Below are 22,583 nucleotides of genomic sequence, written 5' to 3' on the forward strand. Positions count from 1 at the left end.
TTTGTGGTTTGGTGGTTGGGGTGGGTGGGTGGGGGGGGAGGGAGGGAGGGAGGGAGGGAGGAGCCAAGGGGAGAACAAGAAGTGTGGCAGAAAAAGGATAGAAAAGTGAGGACAGGGAAAGTGAGAATCAGGGCTGGTATGGATTCCAGGGAAAGCTCTGTAGGGTTAGCCAACAGAGCTGCCAGTCCTCAGAAGCCCAGAAGTCCCGGATGCTGATGCTGCAAATGGTTCCAGAAGTTGTCCTTATCCGGAGGGTGGACAAGTGCGGCACCTATTAAAGTCACTCCTTAGTCGCTGTCCCTGCTTTCTGAAGCATTTTGTGTACCTGACTGGGGGTCGGGGATTGTCTCAGGGGTTGATGCCACAGAGGAAGGTTGCTTGATGACAACCTATCAGGTGATTGTAACAAATGTATCACTCGTGGGGAGGCATTGATGATGGGCTGGGCTGTGTACTTGGGAGATAAAGAACACATGAGTGTTCCCTGTGAATTCTTTCTGCTTTTGATATCATATGCCCGTGGAAGTCACTAGCAAGAGCTGTGGTTGTGAGCAGAGACTGTCCAGTCTAGAACTCCAGCACAGCTTCCAGACAGAGGATGGGGTGAAGCCCTGGCAGGTGTCCTGTCAAAGCCAGATGGTTCCAGGCCCACAGAGGAATTCAGATACTCACTTGCAAAATAACCAGTTCACCTAGAACTCCAAACAGATAGGCAGGGGCCTTTTTGTCTTACAGGCAGCTCATTTCAAGAATCAACCTCTCTATATTTAAGAAAAAGATTTTTAATAAAAGTTCCTCACTGTACAATTCTGTCAGGGTAGTTTTCCTCAGCAGTGATGTCAGTAATTTCACAGAGTGAGATTCAAGGATGTAGAACTTCTGACAATCCTCAGCACTGAGGATACAGTCAGAATGTAAACAGAGTTTGAAGATGACCTGAATTGACCTATGCACTGTCTCATTAGGAGGGGAAGGTTAAGATAGGTGGAAAAGATTCCTCCATAATGCCCTTTGCATTATAACCAGGGCATTATTTTTCTTTCTTTTGCCTTCTTGTTATTATCTGGACTCTCATTTTAAGTAAGATAGAATGTATCTCAAACTCGTGATGAATTGTAATGTATAAATGCCCCAAGAGTTAACATGGACTTAATTGCTAAGAGTGGACTTATGGGTTAGAGCTGAGGCTGCCCTGCGTAGGACCATGTCAGGCTATGACAGACAGAGATGCAGTGTGGTGAGCTATTAGTGACATGTTGGGATTCTAGAATAGATGCAGAGTCAAAGACCCTGAAGGAAAACCTGACCATTAGTCTTTACTTGCAGGGCTGTGGCCGCTGGGCCTATTGATGCCATGTGACTGTATCTGGAAACACCTGTGACACGTGAACGGATGATGTGTTCTCACGGGTATTTGCTACACTCTCAAGCTTCGATCTGTGCCTCTAACACAAGAGTCCCATTGCGGTCACAGCTCAACTTCTCTGCTGTCCAGTCATCTTTGTTACCCCAGCAGCTGACTCGGTGACCCCCAAACTATAGTCATTCTCTGAAAAGCAAGTCCGCTCTTCAATTCCTTCCAGTTCTTTCCACATACTGAGAAAACTTCTCTAATCAGAAATCCCCCAACTCACTAATTTCTCTCCTCACAAAGATCACATCATTTAAATAATACCGGCAAGTCCTAATAAGTTACACCTGGTCCCAGGGCACTAAAATTTTCTATCAAGCAGAGCCACCTAGTGGCAGACTGAGATGTTTTTAATTTTTATTTAATTTCTCTCTGATACTAATCTAGACCAAGTAGGTTAGGGTTCTTTGTTTCCTTGCTTTATAAAATGTCCCTCTTAGTCACGATTATTGAAAACCATCCCATCTGGGGCTGCCCCTTTCTTCTGTTTCCTTATCAAACACCTATCTATCCAAGGCAAATAACTTCCCGAATCAATCTGCTATAATCAGCAAATCTTAGGACTAAAACAAAAGCCAGCTCAACAGTGTCTCTCTGAAACCTCAAGAGGTACTAGGATGTTTTGTATTTTCCAAAACATGATTTCTGACCACACACTCCTCCCTGTAAACTGACATATTAAATTGTCAGGCACAAAAAAGCCAAAGAAACTGCTGTGCTGTGCTGTACTGTGCTGTGGCTGGGACCCTCTTCCACCCTTCACCACACCTGATAGAAATCACAAGTACCTTGGGCTGAGGTTTGGCTCCTTTTCTTCCTTCAAAGTAGGTAAACATTCATAGTCGGCTAGGACAGAAGAAAATGAAATTCACCGTTAGTCACCAGAATTGCTTTTTCTACCCACAAAACTGACACAGTTGGGAATGAACTGTGCCTCTGTGTGGCTACCTGTGAAGAAATGGCCCCACTGGGGAGTTCTAGAGGTTCAAAGATTAATGACGCTGAAGCTTCTGACACAGTAAGAGCACGAATCACGCAGATACAGGGCTGCAGTGTTCTGTGCCCCTGTTGAAAGGGCACAATTCATCATTGCTTGCTCAGTCGGTCCCCTGGAAGCTCACAGTGTTCTGAAAACCAGAATATGCATCTCAGAAGTGAGACACAGGACTGAAATGGTGTACCTCAGGTCCTACAGCGCCTGCAGGACAGCTTCACAGCAGAATCGTCAGGAAGGTGGGGAGGGACCACCTTCTCCCAGGGAAATTCTTTCTCCACTACCACATGGTGTGTGTATGTGTGTGTGTGTGTGTGTGTGTGTGTGTGTGTGTGTGTGGTGTGTATGTGTGTGTATTATGCCTGGGTGCTCATATGCACACTCATGTATTCCCATATGGTGTTAGCTCTATACCTTATTTTTTGAGGCAGGGTTGCTCACTGAATATTTAGCACCCTCTTCTGGACACCATGCATGTGCATGAATGCTAGTAGTTGCACACAACTGTGAACATGCACATACATAAATAAGTAGCTAATTAAATAAGTCTGTCCGAAAAATTACAGATGACTGAAGAGATCATCCAGTGGTTGAGAGTCTTCCTTAATACACAAGCATCAAGTACTTGAGTTCAAATCCCCAGCACCCATGTAAAAACCTTGATGTGGTTTTTACCTGTAAGTCCATTCATAGTGTGTGTGTGTGTGCACGATGTTTTTCTCTGCACAAAAATATACACACACATTACATGTATACACCACAAACACACACACACAATACATGCATATACCACAAACACACACACAATACAAGTATACACCACAACTATAACACATACAAATAGTACAATATATAGTGAGTTTTATCAATTTCATATGAGCATCAAGAAAATTTTATTGAGTTTTAATTTAATTTAAAATTGTATTGATTGTTAATGAACACACAGTTTAAAGACCAGCAATCACTTGAAAATTACTGTGTGGGAATATTCTATTAGTGTGTATAGCAGTCCTGTCTGATAGAACTATCTACAGTCATGGGGGTGTTCTAGAGTCAGCTTGACGATTACCATTCAGCCACTACCACAGTTCTAACACCTTGTGTATTGTAAAATACACTTGATGAAGTTGTGTAACCACATACAAATTGGAATTCTCTAAATTCAAGAAAATATAAGGTCATGTCAGTTTTCCCCCCTATAAATTTGTATCAGATTTCCTTCCCAGGCTAGAAAGATGAAGGCTAGGGATGTAGCTTAGTGGAAAAACACCTACCTAGCATATGAGAGGACAGGATTAGATTTCCAGTAACTCCCGCACGCACCCGCACACACCCGCACACACCCACACCCGCACACGCACGCACGCTATTGGAAGGAAACTAGTAGCACCGTTTCTTCTTGAAATACCTTACTTCGACAACTAGTACACAAATAAAAACAAGTGGTTACAGACACAGTGACTAGGATTAAACTGGATCTTTAAGGTCGAGTGCCAGATGAAGCATGGCTTCAGATTTTCTGAGTTGTTGACGAAGCCGAGGCAGCCGTCTAGCCCTGTGTTACCAGAGAGGCAAACACTTTGGGCTTCCACATACCGTTTCTGTTCATGCTGTTCATCCATTTATCAAGCTCTTCCATCTCTATTTCCATAACAGAGGGTGTGTCCTCTTCAAAGATCGGTCTAGACAGACAGCAGAAACGCATTAAAAAAAGAATGGGCTCGGTAGGCTGATGCTCATTTGTGTTAGAAACAACCTGATTCTGTGTCTGACAACTCAAGCTAGCCCTGGGTTTGCCCTAACCAAGAGAGCATCAAACACTAGCAGGAAGAAAGGCAAAATCTTCAATGAACTCTCCTCTGTCACTAAGGCCAAACCGGATGGCTCAGAGGCCAGGGAGTGGACTAAGAGAAGCTGCTCTCTGGAGACCAAAGACATGGTTGCCAGGGTGCTCAGTGGTCCTCTCAGTTAGCTTCCTGACCTTGCTTGGTCTCACTTCTCTTTTCTTGGAGTTTTCATCAATGGCCCAGAAAAAGAGATCAGGCACCAGGTTGCTTTTATCTGGTCTCCTTCAATGTGTAGGCTCTTCTAGCTGGAAGCAATGGAGCGGCAGCTCTCAGAAAAGCCTCAGCCCCATCTCCCAGGCTTCAAGGGCCTCGTGGATAGGGGAAAAAGCTCTGGTCAGGATGGATGGAGCCAGGAAGGAAAGACCCAGCTCTGAACGCACTGTGGGCGCTGCACAGGAAGATGAATCTACAGCAGAGAGGCTGATGTGAGGGGCAGGGAGACATCACTTGGTGTCTTTAGTGTTCACCCAGGGCCAGAATATTTAACTGCTATGCATTTGGCACTGTTAGCAGCCAAACAAAATCCCTTTTCTAGAAGCTGACCACAACAGATACCCTTCGAGACAATGGGGGGGGGGGGCAGGTCTGTCAGAGTCTAGGTGCAAGAGAAGCGAGCCAGGTTGTCACAACACAATCTGGGGAAAGGCTAATGGCTTTCTCATCTCTTCTCCTTGACTGTTCTTGTCTACACAACGGGAACGTTAGACTGGTGGAGAGGACTCACACTTTCAGGGTTTCACCTCCTAGTTCATCTGAAAGAGAACAGATACAAGAGTCACCTCAGCCTGGCTCATCGCAGGGATTTACTGCAACATCCACTAGGTGTCCTCTTCAGTGGGAGGGACACGATGACAAAGGGATGGGGCCCATAGCACTCAAGCAAAGACAAGGGGACAATTTGTAGAAGTCCATTCTCTCTTTCTACCACATGGGTCCCAGAGATCAAACTCAGGACCTTTACCCTCTGAGACAACTTGAAGCCTCATGACTCATATTTTCAAAGGAGCAGTCATTAACCCCCGAGTCACAGTACAGACAGTCATGCTGAAGCCAGGTCTGAAATCCTCATGGAGTCATGGACTCTGCTTTCCTTACAGATGGGTGCTCCCCAGAGAATGCTCACCTTCCCTGTTCCTCTTATATCCACACGAAGAGGAAAAGCATGGTCAGGAAAGAAAGTGTTACAAACAAGGGCTTGGTTATTGATCCCTTCAATAGAATAATGTCCCAGCATCACTTCCTTATGACACACCATTCTTCACACTAGGCCACGTGGGTGACTCTGTCAAGGGATACCTCTGAATGTCCTCTTTACCCGGCTCTTTGGATGGCTGGATCCCTCCACTTCTCAGTCTGTCATCCCCACCTCTGTTTCAGGAAGGCTCATCAGTCCCGTTGTTGGTCCCTGGCTCTGTGTTTCACTTGCTTCCTTGACAGTACTGGTCAGTTAGACCTGGTAGACCATCTGTGTGACTGTATTTCATCTGTCTCTTCTACCAGAGCACAGCTCCCAAAGGGCCACGATAGTACCTGTCTTGTTTACCATGGTGTGCCCCAGGCTCTGTCCTGCTAGCACAAATACCTGGCAAGTACACCTGGTAAGAATGCACTAGACAGATGAATAGGCTTTAATCTCAGTTGTCTAGCAATGGAGTTAAATTCATGTCTGATCTTTTGGACCTATCATTACTATAATAGTGAGACTTCTAACCAGCTTGCCTTTGACGACTGCTGATTGGGGTGAGAGTCAGGTACCATTTGACAAAACAGCTCTAATGTGGAGAAGACTCCAGATGAACAGGTGGCAAGAATCATAGCCTGCTGCCTGGTCCAAGCAAGCTCTGTTTGGTTTGGCAAGGAAACCAACATCCCCCGGAAAAGGCAATCAGTGGTGGAAAGTGGGTACACTGTTAATAAGACAGATGCTTTGGGAGGCAAACTCTTTGTAGAGGTCCCCAGGAAGTCTGATGCCTCAACCTCTGACAGCTGGAGGCCATCTTGTGTCTAGCCTGAAGAAGTAAGGAAATGCAGCCAGCTGGCACCTGGAACTGAGCTCAGGTGGCACAGGCTGCTGCTATGTCCTGCCGGTTGGGCAAGCTTTGGTGACATGGCTAACCCAGGAGAGCTGGTGCAGATGCAGGTTTCATACTGTCACTGCTGGCCTGGAAGGCACAGTGAGTTCTGTCTTCCGCCCCTAAATAGAATCAGAGACCTCCTGCAGATGCTTGACGCTCCAGAAACTTACATAGGGAGTGGAACGGCTTCATCTTACACATTTTGCACCTGCAGTTTTCTGGTCATTGCTTAAGATGCGTCTCACATAGTTCAGGCTGGCTTCGAACTTGCTATATAGCTGAGGATGACCTGGAACTTCTGATCCTCTTGCACTTGGCATTATAAGCATGCCTCACTACCCTGGAGTCTCTGCAGTGCTCAGAGACTGGGTCCAAGACTTTGAGCACACACCGCAAGCTCAGTTACATCCCTGGCCCTACATGTATAGTTTTAATCTAAAATTTACTGGCTATTTTCTTAAGGGATTTTAAACAAAGCCCCACACAACTGGAACTCTCTACAGGTGAACCATGAAGTCCTGTCCCGAACATACACACACACACACACACACACACACACACACACACACACACACACACATACACACACACACCTACTTTTAGCCAGTTCCTTTTCCCTGCTTTCTGACTTCCTCTCCAGTTTCTCAGAGAGCACGTGACTCCACAGTCCTGCTGTGAGCACGGATTTTCGCTCTAATCTGGGCTCCCCACAGGCTCAGAGGTAGGCAGAAGCCAACCAGCATGCAGATGATGGAAAAGTTTAAAAATCCATTACCAAAGTGCTCCAGATGCACCAAATGAGAGGTTCCATAATCAGTATTAAAAGAGCAAAAAGCCTTCTGTGGCCTCATCTTCTCTGCTCCAGGGCCATTACCCCTGCCCCAGCCACCATGGCAACAGAAACACATCTGGGAGATGGTACAAGAGCAGAGCATTAAGCCGGGGGTGGGGGCGGGGGAGGACCAATTACTTGTCCTCAGCAATCAGGTCCTGCCTGCTCCACTCTACCTGGCCTACATCTCTTTATTAATAGCCACCGACTCCGTGCACACACTCACACTGGGTTCCATTTTGTCCCTTTCTAGCCTGCTCTCTCATTCTCTCCCCCTTACACCCTGTAAGGTCTTCCACTTTACAGCCACTTTCCTGACAAGACCCTCTCTGTGCTGTAGACAACGGACTTGTTGGTCCCTGCCCAAGGGAAGGAGCCACAGAAGGTTCTGACTGCCTGGTTTCTAGGCTGAGCAGGAACCTGAGTGAGCACAGCCAGCATCGGTTAGCCACAGTCTGTTCTAAATGATGACTTCCTGTCCATGCTTTCTCAGCAGTTCTTTGAGAGATTACCCAACACATCAAGGCAATGTGAGAGAGGCTGTGCCCTGCCCTAGCTTACTCTAGATTGTCTAAAACAGTGAGGCTTTTTTGTTTGCTTCAGACTGTGTCCTTCCCTCAGAGATTACATTCTGCAAGTAGAATTTGCCCTCATTTTGAGATGGAAGATGACTGTGGACCTGGGTGGACATGGGAATGACACCACCTGTCCGGAACTACCCACAAGCTACACACTGATAGATAATGTATTGGAGTAGAACAAATGCCACTATTTACACTTAGCAAAGACCTGAGAGATTGATATACCAGGCTGAAGAAGCCAAGGAACTCTGTCACCTAAAGTATAAAGACTGGACACTGTCCTGGGGCAGCCTTACCTAACTCTGTCATCTTACCCAATTAGTCTGTGCATGAGTGTGTGTGTGTGTGTGTGTGTGTGTGTGTGTGTGTGCGCGCGTAGGGACTGATAGGCAGAAAACTCTAGGCCATCCCAACTACTGATACAGCCTACTAGAATTGCTGTCTGCCTGTCCCTCTGTCCATCCTAGACATTGTCCTGCTTTTACCTTTACAGCTTTCACTGCATCTCAATTGGGTAGTTCAACTGTGACCCTACAGATGGATGGATGGATGGATGGATGGATGGATGGATGGATGGACAGATGGATACATACATACACACACATACATACATACATACATACATACATACATACATACATACATAGATGATAGATGGATTGATTTACTGTTTGATACATAATATGCAATTGAAATTTAACATTACAGTAAGGATTAGAATATGAAAACTGTCTGCTTTGATTAGCTATCAAGAAAAGGAGGGTGAGGCTGCTCCTCACATGCAAATGATTTTGGAACTGAAAGACTTGAACACCTGAATTCAAAGAGCTTGAAAGCCTCAGAGTTTGACATGAGACTGGAGGCCCCAGCCCTGGACTTCACTTTGAGTTTAGGTTTGACAGGGAATTCCCCTGACGTTAAAACAGGAATGGGAAAAGCCAGCCAGGTGCAGTGTTGCATGCCTGCAGCCCAGAGCTACTTTAGAGGCTGATACAAGAGGGCTGCTTGAGTGGAAGAGTTCAAGTCCAGTCCAGGCAAGAAGAGGGGAGGGTATCTGGGCAGCCCAGTTGGGTCTTGCTTTAGCTATAGATTACAGAGGAGCTCCCACGCAACCACTGTTGCTAGGTTACTCTGAAATATCCAGCCGCAGAAAAGAGTTCCCTCTTCCTCCTCTGTCTAATTATTTTACCAGTTCCTTTTGTGAAAGAAGAAGACTTCCTCCCTAGCTCCACTTACCTCATCTACTGGCGGTGCATAGAGTCATACCCAGAGCTAAATGGCTTCCCCAGTGCAGGGAAGACAGCAAGGAAAGCAAGGGGCCCTGTTAGTGCCGGAGGACACAGAACAAGTTTTCTATGTGAGCCTGACTATGCATCTTACTTGAGATGCTCCTACCCTTAAGTGAAGTTTGAAATGACTTTTAAAAGCTTTAATTTAAAAACTGAAGCCTGGACCAGTAGGATGATTCAGCAGGCAAAGGGGCTTGCTGCCAACACTGACAAGCAGGGTTTGATCCCTAAAACTCACATGGTGAAAGGAAAAAAACTATTTCTGCAAGCACATGTCTGATTTTCACATGTGCATCATTGCATGTGCCTGTTGGCTTGAATGTGCATGTAGACACACACACACACACACGAATATAATTACAAACAAGCAAACAAAAACAAAAAACTGGACCTAGTCAGAGTTTACCAACACAAGTCAAAATATGCCAAGTTTGCTTAGGACCCAGAGTGACCCTGAATTCTAGTATTTGCTCATTTTGTTCAATACTTTTCGAGCACACTGGCGACTGGGAGTTTCCTCTCTTGGTTCTATCTTTAGTCAGTTAGCAGTTTCCATATAGATATGCAACCATGGTGGGAGCAAGAAGAATGGTTCTCTCTGCCCTTTTCAAACTGGGGTGTGGATGGGGGAAGTGATAGCCATTATAGAAATGTGAGTAAACACCCCCTTGCATGTGACAGCGATGCACTCTCTAACCCTTTATCGTTAACCCCAACAGGGCATACTTCACCTGCCTGACCCTTTCCTCCCACAGAGTAAAATGTCACATTGTTCTAGTGACCAAGATTCTCCGGGTAGCAACAATATATTATAATTTTAATGTAGACTGAAAACTTATACACACACACACACACACACACAGAGAGAGAGAGAGAGAGAGAGAGAGAAAGAGAGAGAGAGAGAGAGAATATTAACTTCTTGCAAACATCAGTGAGTTGTAATCACTCATCACTTACTACTTTACCTCCAACACTGAGCAAGTATCGGGCAACTACTCACGTGTCTGTAAGGCACTTTGAGATCCTTGGCTAGAAGGCTCTGCACAAAAGAAGAAAGCATTTTGTTTCTGGTGGCTCATTAAGGTGCATAGTGGTTGTCTGGAACCGGGAACACACAAGTTACCTACCTTGTTTAGGTCTCTTGCTTTTAAAGTAGGCTACAATGAGGAACACGAATAGAAGGATGAGCAGCGCTCCTAGGGGGATTGCCACCATTAACAGAAATTCCGCCTGATTGGAGGTGCCGTTGGTGTCGGTAGAGTTCACATCTGCAGCTAATGCTTCTGTGGTCACTGTAGCCAAAGCACTTGTCGTCTCGTCCTCTGCGCTTTCTTCTTCAGTGGTGCTCTGTCCTGAGTAGTCTGACTCCTCCTCATTTCCTAAACAAGAACAAAAGCAAGGCTGCCATGGAGACTAAGCTGGTGGGTCATGGTTTCGGAGATTTTTAAATGGGTCCTAGACGCATTCAGTGGTGAACTTGGTCCACTGTGCTTGGTGTTCCCATTCAGCATGACATGGAGTATATTGATTTGACCTAAAGGAAGCTCAAGCTAGAAGTGTGTTGAACATAGAGTCAAAGCAGAGGCAAGCCCCCCAGAAACCCCCGCAGTCCAGCCTCAGCCAGGCACTCTGGAGACAATAAGTACAGGCTTGTCACACCATGGGCTACCCCCAAAGCCATAGGGAATCAGAGAGTGTTCATAAAGTTTCTGAGTAAATTTAAATTTACTAACACAGTGTGAAATATGTGCCATTAAAAAATACGTTTAGATATAAATCAATGGGCCTGGAAGTAGAGCTTAGTGTACGAGTACATGCCTTGCAAACATAAGGCCCGGGTTCAATTTCTAGCATCACAAAATGATAGATAGATAGATAGATAGATAGATAGATAGATAGATAGATGATACAGGTGGTAGACACAGATGATAGTGATGATGAGGATGATGAAGATAGATAGATATAAATGATAGAAGATAGATAGATAGTAGATAGATAGAGATAAGAATGAATTTTTTTTTTAAAAAATAGAGGGCACTTATCCATGGATTTCAGAGCTAAGTGTCTGACATTCTGCACAGCACACGGCACTCAAGACCCCTTGAGTGTCTGACAAGTCCTCCAGGATTCTAAATAAAAACGTGATAAATATCTCATTTGTGAAATAAGATTCTCAAGATGATCCCTTGGAGAAAAAGTAAACCTCAGGGGCTAGAGAGATGGCTCAGCAGTTAAGAGCACTGACTGCTCTTCCACGGGTCCTAAGTTCGATTCCCAGCAACCACATGGTGGCTCACAACCATCTGTAATGGGATCTGATGCCCTCTTCTGGTATATCTGAAGACAGTGATAGTGTATTCACATACATAAAATAAATAAATCTTAAAAAAAAGAAACAAAGAAAAACCTCACCATTTATAGGAAAATGCATTGATAAGAGTGTCATGGTTAGCATCAATTGTCAGCTTGACAGCATTTATTATCAAGCAGGAGGCAAGCCTCTGTACATGTCTGTGAGTTTCTAGATTAGGTTAACTGCAGTGGGAATGCCCACTCTCAGTGTGGATGCCACCACTCCATGCGCTGTGGTCCAGACTGAGAAAGGAGGAAGGCACCTGTGAGCTGACCATCACATTTGAACTCTCTCTGCTTTCCAAACGTGGAAACAGCACCAGCTGCCTCCCGTCCTGTCACCATGTTCTCCCTACCATGATGGACTGAACCCTTGACCTATGACCCCAAATAAACTGTTCTTTCCTTAAGTTGCTTTTGTCAAAGCAACAGGAAAAATGATCACACCAGAACTTTCCCTGTTTCAAAGTGGAAGCAAGATTACTCTGTCTGAACCTTGAGTGCCATTAAAAGCCCTTCACAGAATGGGAAAGAACCTCACCTGGCCCCAGTGGTGATGGTGTGGGTGGAGGGGTCCTGTCCTGTCATGGTGTGGGGCTGTCTGATACTCACCCTGGCTTGACAGAAGAAAATATTGCATACAGAAGACACATCAGTAAGTGAATTTTTTTTTTTTTAAGGAGGACATTATGATGCCTAAGGAAACACCAGCGGTTTTAAACTGCGCTCTGGCTAGGCCACACCTCCAGAGGATGGCCAGGCTGAGCAGAGCAGAGCCATTCAATAGTTTTTCTTTCTTTGTAATTGCATGACAGTGAATTCCTGATTCATGTTACAACAATAAAAATATCTGTTCACTTATAAACTACTTGTGGATCCCCACTCCCATTCCTATATTGATCCCTAATCTCCAATGTGATGTGATTAAGAGACAGGGGTCCCCAGGATGAGGTTAATGCTCTTGTATAAAAAGAAGAAAACCAGAGGTATTCATATTCTCCCCCTCCGCCTCCCTCTTCCTGCTGGACACCACACTCAGCAGTATGTACACGCAAAGTGTGTGCTCTACCACTGAGCAAGGTCTGCAGACCTGCTTCCCTTTCCTTCGCCCTCCCCCACTGCTGCGGTGGGTGCCTTCACCTGCTTCAGGCTAATCTTTCCTGTTTATTTACTTAGCGGTCTTGCTCAGCTCCTGCTTGCCTCAGCTCCCAGAGCACTGGGATTGCAGGTCTGTCACTGCACTCTGCTTCTTAAGACTCTATTAAGAGCCAAGCCCTGTTTGTACTCTGCCTTCCACCTGCATCCAGGTCTGTGCCCTCTATGCTTGCAGATAGATACAGTGACAGTTCACAGAACTTGCTCAATCACGGATCTCACGGGGAGAGATCGGGATCCCCAGGGGCCGGGGCCGGTTCATGGTGGAACCTGAGATGTTAACTTGGTAATGTGTTTTTCTCCAATCAGGGTGCAGAGAGTCATGGAGGTTTGGCCATCAGGCAGAGAGCAAGAGAGCAGCTATGGGTTCTTGTCCCTCAGCCTAGAACAGGCAGTGGCTTGCTGGCACAAGGGTGGATAAGGAAATGGTTCTGGGGAAAGCCAGCACTGTAGGGTTCTGGCTGATGCTCCTCACCCCAGAAGAGCGGCAGGCAGCTCTGCCCAGATCCACAGTAGCCTCTCTCCAAGGGGAGCAGATGAACCAAGTTCTGGTACAACACTTACTGTTCTTGTCCCCACTTGACCTGTGGCCCCAGAGAAGAGAAAATGGGGACAGATACAGTAAGAATAATGAGAGACTCTGGCACTAGGGCAGTGGAAGGAAGAGAGAGAGAGAGTCGTCCCAGGAGGTTGTGGGTGATGTACTCTGCTTTTCAAGATCAGGCAGGAGGACTTTGGTGGCACCGTGGGGTTCAAATGGGCTGCAGGCTCTCCCTAAAGCATGCCCTAACAGACTCAAAATCTGTTTTTCATCAGATTCTCCAGTGTCTAAGTAAATGAAACCTAGAGTTCTTTCTGCCTCTGCCTCTTTCCTTCTTTTTAAAATTAATTTTGTGGTAGGGGGATGGGACCCAGGGTCACCTGTATGCTAAGTAAGTGCTCTACCACAAAGCTAAACCCCAGAGCTTGATAGTCTATAGTTCCCTCCCCCGCCCTCTGCTTTTCCGTTTCTTTATTCTGCAGGCCTTCATTTTCAACTCCCCATATTGCTCTCCATGTCCTAGCAGGGCCTAACCTGGTGAAAACCCCCAAAATAAGTAACAGTAAATGGGCCTTTAGGAATGCTTACTGAGGGGCTGGAGAGATGGCTCAGCAGTTAAGAGCACTGACTGCTCATCCAGAGGTCCTGAGTTCAATTCCCAGCAACCACATGGTAGCTCACAACCATCTGTAATGAGATCTGATGCCCTCTTCTGGTGTGTCTGAAGACAGCTACAGTGTACTCACATACATAAAATAAATACATCTTTAAAAAAAAAAAAAAAGGAATGCTTACTGAGTGCTAAACTAGGTTAAACTCCACTCGCCTGACACCCCATGTCATCTAATCTGACCTTTGTAACTTCAGTGTCCACACTTTGCAGATGAAGAGATGCAATTATCTTTCCTAAGGGAGTAATCCAGTCTCTTGGGCTAAATTCTATGGATGCATAAAGGACTTGTTCGGTTGTTTTTTTGTCGTTTTGAAAGTGAATGCAGCCAGGAGTGGTGGTGCAGGCCTTTAATCCCATGTACCACCAAGAAAAGCCGGGTTCAAAAACTGGCTTATTTTGAGTTCGAGGCCAGCCTTGTCTACGGATGAGTTTCAGGACAGCCAGGGCTACACAGAAACTCTGTCTTGAAAACTAATCTTCTGTAAGAGCTGCATTCTTAGCCCCTGAGCCATCTCTCTAGCACTGGCCGCTTTTTGTTTCCTCACCCTCTAAGAAGCTTCTCTCAAAGGTTGTTCCATGCGTGAATACAGAGAGCCACATCTTTCCCCTGTTATTTATAAAGTTGGTTCTTATTGACGGAAACTTTGTTGTCCCTTTGCATTTCCAATCTTGCAGTAATAACATCGCTGTTGATTGTCTAAAGGGTGAGTTCTGTGTACCTCCAAGAGAGAAGGACATGAGACAGTGTTGGGTTTAGGACAAGGGGCTGCATTGCATGGCCCTGGATGGTCTGATCTCAACTGCTTAAGAGAAGGGCTACGAGTCCAGGGAGTCTAACATCGAAAGGAGAAAAGCTGAAAGCACTGGGGATCAGCCCCCAAGGGTTTGTGGTTAAAGGATTCAGTGTCATGGAAAGGGGAGGGGCACGACCAGAGGGATCTGTAGGTAACCATCAGAAACACCTGGTGCACACTTTTAATCCCAGCACTTAGAGGGCAGAGGCAGGCAGATCTCTATAAATTTGAGGCCAGCCTGGTCTACAAAGTGAATTCCAAGATGGCAAGTACTACACAGAGAAACCAAAAAATATTAAATAAATAAATAAATAAATAATAAAAAATTAGAAAACCGGAAGCAAGAAAACCTAGGTGAAACTCAGACTCAGCACAAGAACCAGAGGTGATAAAACGGTGGTGGGTGGAGCTAGCAGAAGGCAGCTCAGGGACTTTCCCCCAAAGCTTGCTCCCCCCATCCCACCCCACAACCACTGAGTCAAAGCAGCTTTTAACTCAATGGAAGTTGGGGAGCCCCTAAACCACTGCTCAGCCTCAGGCAACCCCAAGGGCTGTAGGCTTTTCAAAGGAACACTTGCCTATGCTTTGTGAATAACAGTGCCCTTTCACACAGCACTGGAGTCTAGCTTGCCCTGGTAGAGAAACAGAGCTTCAGAACGTGAGTCTAGCTGTGAGTGCTACCCAGGTTAAGAAAGCCCCACTGGGCTTTCAGGTTTTCTTCTTTTGGCCTCAGACACCCTGCACACCTAGTCCTTCCAGAATCCATGTTTATAACCAAGGAACCTGGGAAGAGTCCTTCCCATTTTAGAACCAGTTCCCTAAAGGTACTCCAGAAGGCAGGTGAATTGGTGAGTGTGGTGCCTTCTCAGCCTGGAGCACATACACCAGGACAGCATACCTGATGTTAGCTTTGTCTGCTACTCCTCTTCTTTCCTTCTATGCTTCTTGGCTGACACTCGGGAGTTCCATCGCCTGCTACAACTTCCTCATTTATTCTCATATTTTTGGATCTAACAATTTGGATATTATGCAGGACATGAGTGGTGGGGGTGAGGATAAAATTGGCAAAGCTGAGGGTAGGGTGAGGACAGACTGGGTGTGGAAAGAAGAGATGTCAGCAAGCAAAAGGCAGTAGAAATCCTGAAGGCAATGTGTGAAATGCAGGTAGGCCTTGCACAGCTCACTCTTGCCTATCACCAAGTCTGCAGGTCTCCAACAGGAGCGTTCTAATGGGTGGCCTGGTCATGGTTATCTCAAGTGACCCCATCCCAAACTTCCCAGGGCTCCTTCATTTCCTCATTTCACGTTCTTTCTCTGCTCCTTAAAGGATGACTTCAATGTCACCTTTCAATGTCACAGTGCCACTGTCAGTCAGTCAGAAGGTAGGCTAAGTCTCATCATCTGACTGTTCAGCCCCAAATCACCAGATACTAATGAAGGCTCACATACAAATACTTCTTGACAGTATTCGTGCAAACACATCTGGGACTCATAGGGCGCACATCTGGTGAGGACCCTGGGGAAAATCTTTTGTGAGTCAGGGAAGAAATGAGATAAGGTCTGATAGCTCCAGCAGCTGAGCCACAGGCATGCCTGTGTCACCATCCTGAGGACAGCCACTGAGTGGAAATGACTTTGCTTCTTGGTGAAGCAAACCAGCTAACTTCTCATTTTTGAAAGTGGAACAAATGCGTAATCGAGATCTAGGGTTTGTGGTTGCTACTGTGTTGCTAGGTCGGTGCTGGGAGCGGAGGATAAAGAAATGTGGTTGGAGGGCGCTGGGGATCTTGTGCTTGCTAAGCATATGCTCTACCACTGAGTTACACCCTGACCCTTCTTGGTTTTGAAACAGGGGTGTACCCCCATTTCACTGCTGATGACCCACAAACTAAAGCAATGATAGGAGAGTGTTTCCTAATTCAGGATATCGTGAGCTGTGCATGGTGGTTTAAGCCTACCGTCATTGGAACTATTCGGGAAGCTTCATAAAGCATAGACTGTGAGGTTCTTCTCCCAGAATTCTGATTTGAGTTAGATCTCAAGAAAGTTTACTGGTCCGGGAGTTGTTGCCTAAATCATTTCATTTTGTGATTAATAATGATCAGTTGTCCCCAACAGCTATCGCCCCTCAGTTTCACCAGTTATTTGATGCTATCTAGGGATGCATCCTGGGTAACAGGATGTGTGTCTAGGAAGCAATCCTAGGGTCTTCCTCATCACACACACACACACACACTCACTCCGCTGGTGAGTGATAGCCCTGGTCCAAATAATATTTCCTTAAAGTCTTCCTAGATGACTCTGGTAAATAAGCTTGCTGACCTAAGAATTACAGAGCTAAATCATGAAGGAGTGGACAGTGTCTTAATTTGGCATGACTCACGACGACAGACTCATTAGTTTAAGTGTGATTGGGAATCATATATCAAAAGGAACCTTGGGAGCAATCTGAATAGGTATATATGCCATTAAGTAGTTGATTTTTTTCCTAGTGATCACTTTTTCAAAATAATTGTTCTGCATTTGTGGTACTTGATTATAGGGTGGCCAGGAACAAAACTGGAACAAATGGCCATAGCAGACACACTGGGTATCAGCCTGGGTATGGGGAGTGACTATGTATGACTTATGGAGACACTCATGCCAAGTAGAAGGATGACACATTGGGGCAGCTTTGCCTATGGACCTGCCCAGAAGTGCCCTGGTCCTTTCCCTGGCTCGCTTGCTCAAAAAGCAGCATGAACTTATTACTATCCTTGCTGAGCAGTGGTGGTACACAACTTTAATCCCAGCAATTGGGAGACAGGAGGAAGAAGGATCTCTGAGTTCGAGGCCTGCCTCCTGGTGAACAGTCAGGGCTACACAGAGAGGACTCACACACACACACACACACACACACACACACACACACACACAGTCGTAGTCAGTCACAAGGCACTGGCTTCCACACCAGAATTACAAACAGGGGCGGGAAGTGGGGGTCTGGGGTGGCATGGTCAGTCACCCCATTTCCTTGTGATCATACTTTCCTCACATTTGTAACTTTTCTCCTTGAAGCACATAGTGTGTCCCTAATCAGAGAAACAGAGCCCCTGGATTTCTTTCAAAAGCTATTTGGACTATAAACAAAACATAAATGACAAGGGCTTAATGCAAAGTTATAAGTCCCCCGTGATGAAGGGTTATGTGTAGGGCTTTTGTGCCGCAGGGGTGAGAGGCAGGGTTCTGTGATGGCCCTCTGTCCGGTGCAGAGGCATTGCCGCCTTCACTGGACACTTTGCAGTGCCTTCGACTTGATCATTTTTATTAATCGACAGTATTATCCAATATGATCACCCTGCCACATGTCCTTGAAGAAGATCTGACCAGAGTGCACAGTCAGTGGAGGAGCTGCAGGCTGAGAGCACTGGAAGCCAGTGTGAGGATGGAGATCTGGTCAACCACCAGGGTGCCCCACCGTACTCGGATCCCTTTTTCATTTTAAGCACTTTGTTATTTACTTCATTTGAGAAAGCTTGCTTATATCGAGCCAGACTTTCCTGGAACCTATGGCTGACTCTTGGTTTGAGTTTTTCACTTGGGAAACCTGCAATTTGGGCTACCTCAGCCATCTTTATACATTGGAATGCCATTCTAGCCTGTAGCATGCGTCCAGATTTTGAATATATTCCTATTACATAGGGCAGAATACAAAAATTCTTGCGTGGACAAGGGGGCACATGTTTGCAATCCTAGCACTCAGGAAGCAGGAAGAGCAGTACAAATGGACACCGATCTAGTCTATGAAATAAGCTCTAGGCTATCCTGGGCTATAGAATGAGACTGTCTCAGAAAAGAAAGAAAAAAACAAAACAAAACAAAAAACAACCTCTCAACACCAGTGAAATAAGACTATGTTTTGAAATAGGAGGGGATCAATAAAGATGATTATCGTCACAATACTTGGTATTTTTTTTGGTTTGTTGTATTTCTGTTTCTCTTTTGAATAGCTTATTTCCAATCACAGTGGCTAAAGTTCTGGGGTGAGATGCCCTCCAGAGGCTCCCAGACTGAGGTACTGGTACTAGTGGAAGGCTCTCAGGTCACTGGGATCATGTTTTTCCCAAGTGTTTCCTCTGTCACACACACCCTGTCCCGATCTACTGCCTTCCCACAGGCTGCAGAACAATGGGGCCAACAAATCATGGACCAAAAACCCTAGGACCACAAGCCCAAATCAGCCTCCTCTCTTTTCAAGCTGATTGTCTCTGATAGTTTGTCACAGTAACAGAAATCTGATTAATGCAGCAATGTAAAACAGCAACTGGAAAGCAAATATCCCTAGCCATGCCCTTCCTTGCAGACCCCTCTGCCCCACCCAACTGTGCTGCCAGCCTGGAGGCTCTGCTTGCCCCACCTGATTAGCCAGGATGCTTCCGCCCTGGAGCTCACACACTAGCATCTCAGCATCACCCGGCTCACCACAAGCTCAGCACTGCCCAACAGACAGTGGCAGGGCAGAGACAACTAAAATGATAAATGGCAAATGCACTGTTTTGCAAAATCAGAGACTGTAGGAAGAGACTGGGCCTCCAACTCCACAGACTCTGCACCCTGAGGTTCAAGAGGAACAATGGAGGATTGTGCAAACCCGTGACCTTGAGGCCTCTGTGTGACCGAGGCCAAGGCGTTTAAGGTCTAAAGCTTTCTGACAAGCCACTCAAGAGGGAAACAAATTACTGGTGCAAAGTGATAGGTTCAATCCTCTTGGATCAACTCTAGAGCAGTCTGGCTTCTGACCCACTAGGTCTTTAAGGATCAGTGTTGCCCTTTGACACGGACTTTTAGGTAGGGCTTAAGCACCAGAACTTACCACTACAGCTGCTGAGTCCTTACATGCTCCCCCTCCTCACCTTCCCCTACTTCTCCTACTACTTCTTCCTTCCCTCTTCCCTCTTCCCTTTGCCGTACAGTTGTGAGCACATCACCATTGCAGGAGACTTTTCTCGCTAACTTTATGTTTGTTTGGAGATAGGGTCTTAAGTATTCCAGGCTTGCCACCAACTCAATATGTCGACAGGAGTGACCTTGAATTCCTGACCTTCTGCTTCCTCTCAAGTTCGAGTCACCAGAATACTGGGGACAGAGGGCTTCATGCATACTAGGCAAATAGTCTACCACTAGGCTGCATCCCAACCCTCTTATCATTAGTTTTGTCTGTGTTATAAGTTTTATACGTGTGTACCATCTGTGGAGTTTGAGGTCAGCATCAGGTGTCTTTCAATTGTGCTTCTGGGTTTTTTTGGTTTCATTTCATTTTGTTTTTGTTTTCTTTGACACAGGGTCTCTTACTGAATCTGGAGTTCACTAATTTGGTTGGTCAGCAAGCTCCAAGAATCCATCTGTTTCTATTGCTCATGCAGGGGGATTGTAGAAACAAGCCACCACACCTGACTGTTTACACAGATCCTGGGATCCAAACTCAGGTCCTCACGGTTGCTCAGTGAGAAGGTTGCTGAGGGAGTCACCTATGCAGCCTCACATTAGCTTTTAACGTGGCTCATTTCTTAGAGTTGATGCTTTCTTGAATTCTTCATATTTTTATTATCATTGCTATTTTTTCAGTGAAAGGTCTTCTTCTTCTCCTTCTAATAAATCCCTGAGTTCTGTTGGTTAGCACACCAGAAAACACCCAACAGAAGCAAACAGGATGTTGCTAGTCCTGATGATGCAGAGACACACACTCCAAGCATCATGCCTACCCACCCTCCAAAAGGAGGCAGTTCTGGTCACATCAGCTCCATCTTCATGATCTTACCCACGGACCAACATGGAGGTGCTCTTTAGTTGACAATCATAATCCTTGAGACTGCAGATGCACGAAGTGGCATCCAAATCCACCCAAGTTCTTCTATCACATCAACTCTGCACTTTTTCAGTATGTCACATGCAATATTCCAATGTACCACCCTTATACTAAGTTGTAGGCTATTCATATGTATATGTACACACGTATTCACACACACACATGCAAACATTCATTTCGTTGGTTCTCATACTTTTATTTGCTAAGTCTGGCAATATTTTTTTCAAAAATCTGATATTTAATTTTTTTATAAAATACATTATCTGGGGCCGGGCAGTGGTGGCGCACACCTTTAAACCCAGCACTTGGGAGGCAGAGACAGGCAGATTTCTGAGTTCGAGGCTAGCCTGGTCTACAGAGTGAGTTCCAGGACAGCCAGGGCTACACAGAGAAACCCTGTCTCAAAAAAACAAAATAAAATAAAATACATTATCAATAAAATCTGGCAATATTAATGATCAATAAGTAAGCAAACAAACAGAGTATTTTTAGGAAGAATACATTAATTTTTAAGTAGATCATAGCATGACTGAAGGCCGGGCTCTATCCCTAGCACTGTGTAAAACTGGACATGCTGGTACGTGCTTGTAAACCCAGAGCTCAGAAAGGGGTGGCTGGAGAATCAGGAGTTCAAAGTCATCCCTTGCCACAGTTGGCTTTCTCCTTTCCTTGTCTGTGTTCCAGGTATTACGCCTGTGTTGTCCTCACCAACTGAGGCAGCATTCCTCTGTCCTTTATGTTCCCTACACTTTATTTCATGTTTTCCAAACAACTTTCACTAGATTGGAGGCTAGCGTCTCTGGAACTTAAGGTGCCGGTATGGTTCTTGCAGAAGTTTCCCCCTAAAATGGTCCTTTCTAAAAATGTTCAATGCAAACTTTCTGGGTCTGAGCTTTCTTCCTTGTCAAGATTACAAAGGCTTGGTCTGTACTACTCAGCAGTGGAGGAGGCAGTATCTGCTGTGAGTTGAAGATGCAGAATGGACACTCTTACACATTAGAAGAGTTGAGATTGTTATGTTGTATGCGTGTATATAGTGTGTGTGTGTGTGTTTGTGTGTGTGTGTGTGTGTGTGGTGTGTGTGTGTGTGCTCACCAGTGCATGTATGTGTGTTGGCATCGGCCAGAGGTCAAGGTTGAGAGTCCTCCTCTATCGCTCTCTACCTTAGCTTTTGAGACAGGATCTCTAACTAGACCCAGAGCTTGCCATTTTGGCTTGGCTGGCTGGCCGTCGAGACCCTAGAAACTACCAGTGTCCAACCCCTAGTTGCTGAAGTTACAGATATTCGTGCCTCCATGCCAGGCCTTTACACAGCTGCTGGAGATCCAAACTCGGGTCTTCATGCTCACATGGCAAGCAGTTCACCCACTGAGCCATGTCACTGGCCCTGACATTGTTGTCTTAGTGAGGCAAGATCTTTCTAGGTAGGCAAGGTTGGCCTCAAACCCACAATCCCCCTGCCTCAAATTCCTAATTGTTGGGATTATAGGTATGCAGTACCACATCTGACTAAGATTTGGGACAGTTAACATTTGGAATAGAATTAGGAAACTGGGTAAGCTAAAATAATAATGGGCTAGGTATTACTATTATGGAAGTTTGATTATAGTAAGTCTTAAGCTGTAAGATACATTCCATTCACTCAGCCAATCAGGCACCACATTTTATTGAACATCTGCTAGATCCCATACCATGCACTAAACTAAATCTAAGCTACCAGAGTAAATGAGGCCAGATCAGGCACTTGCCTCCCAGAAAAATGACTAAGTCAGGACAATAGCATCCAAGCCTGTAATTATAATTCCAATGAATAGAAACTGTACTGTGTTCATGTACAGAAATTCCAATGAATAAAAACTGTATTATGTTCATGTACAGAGAGCCATGAGGGTGTGGAAAGTAAAGAGATCTGTTGACTTGGGGTTTCATTCAGAACATTTTCACAAGTGATGGAGGCTCTACTTGTGAAGTGCATTAAGCAAAGGACTTAGGGAAAGGTGTCAGAGTTGAGGGCCTGGCACATAGAAAGGCCCAGTAGCCTCACACAACTTGGCACCGTTATGTGGTTGCCTCATAAAGCAAAAGGTGGGATGTGGTGAGGGTTAAGTGAGAAAAGAATTCAGGCTTAGTTCACATGGGTTCACATAGTGATGTCAGGGTGTGTGGGCTCTAGCCCGGGAAGAAAACACTGATT

At 45.6% G+C, this 22,583-nt stretch overlaps 1 protein-coding gene across 1 annotated transcript in view; it reads right to left on the reverse strand.

Moving 5' to 3' along the window:
* Tmem154 (transmembrane protein 154) overlaps positions 1-22,583 on the reverse strand; it is a 36,873-nt gene that overhangs the window by 8,503 nt on the left and 5,787 nt on the right. Inside the window, exons 2-6 of the mRNA XM_028789464.1 lie at positions 10,157-10,408; positions 10,030-10,068; positions 4,977-5,004; positions 4,002-4,087; positions 2,200-2,257 (exon numbers count right to left, since the gene is read on the reverse strand). Coding sequence (XP_028645297.1) covers positions 2,200-2,257; positions 4,002-4,087; positions 4,977-5,004; positions 10,030-10,068; positions 10,157-10,408 — 463 coding nt within the window. The remainder of the gene's footprint in view (positions 1-2,199; positions 2,258-4,001; positions 4,088-4,976; positions 5,005-10,029; positions 10,069-10,156; positions 10,409-22,583) is intronic.

The sequence above is a fragment of the Grammomys surdaster genome, unplaced genomic scaffold (genome assembly GCF_004785775.1).
Source record: "Grammomys surdaster isolate TR1022 unplaced genomic scaffold, NIH_TR_1.0 125834, whole genome shotgun sequence".
NCBI lineage: Eukaryota > Metazoa > Chordata > Mammalia > Rodentia > Muridae > Grammomys > Grammomys surdaster.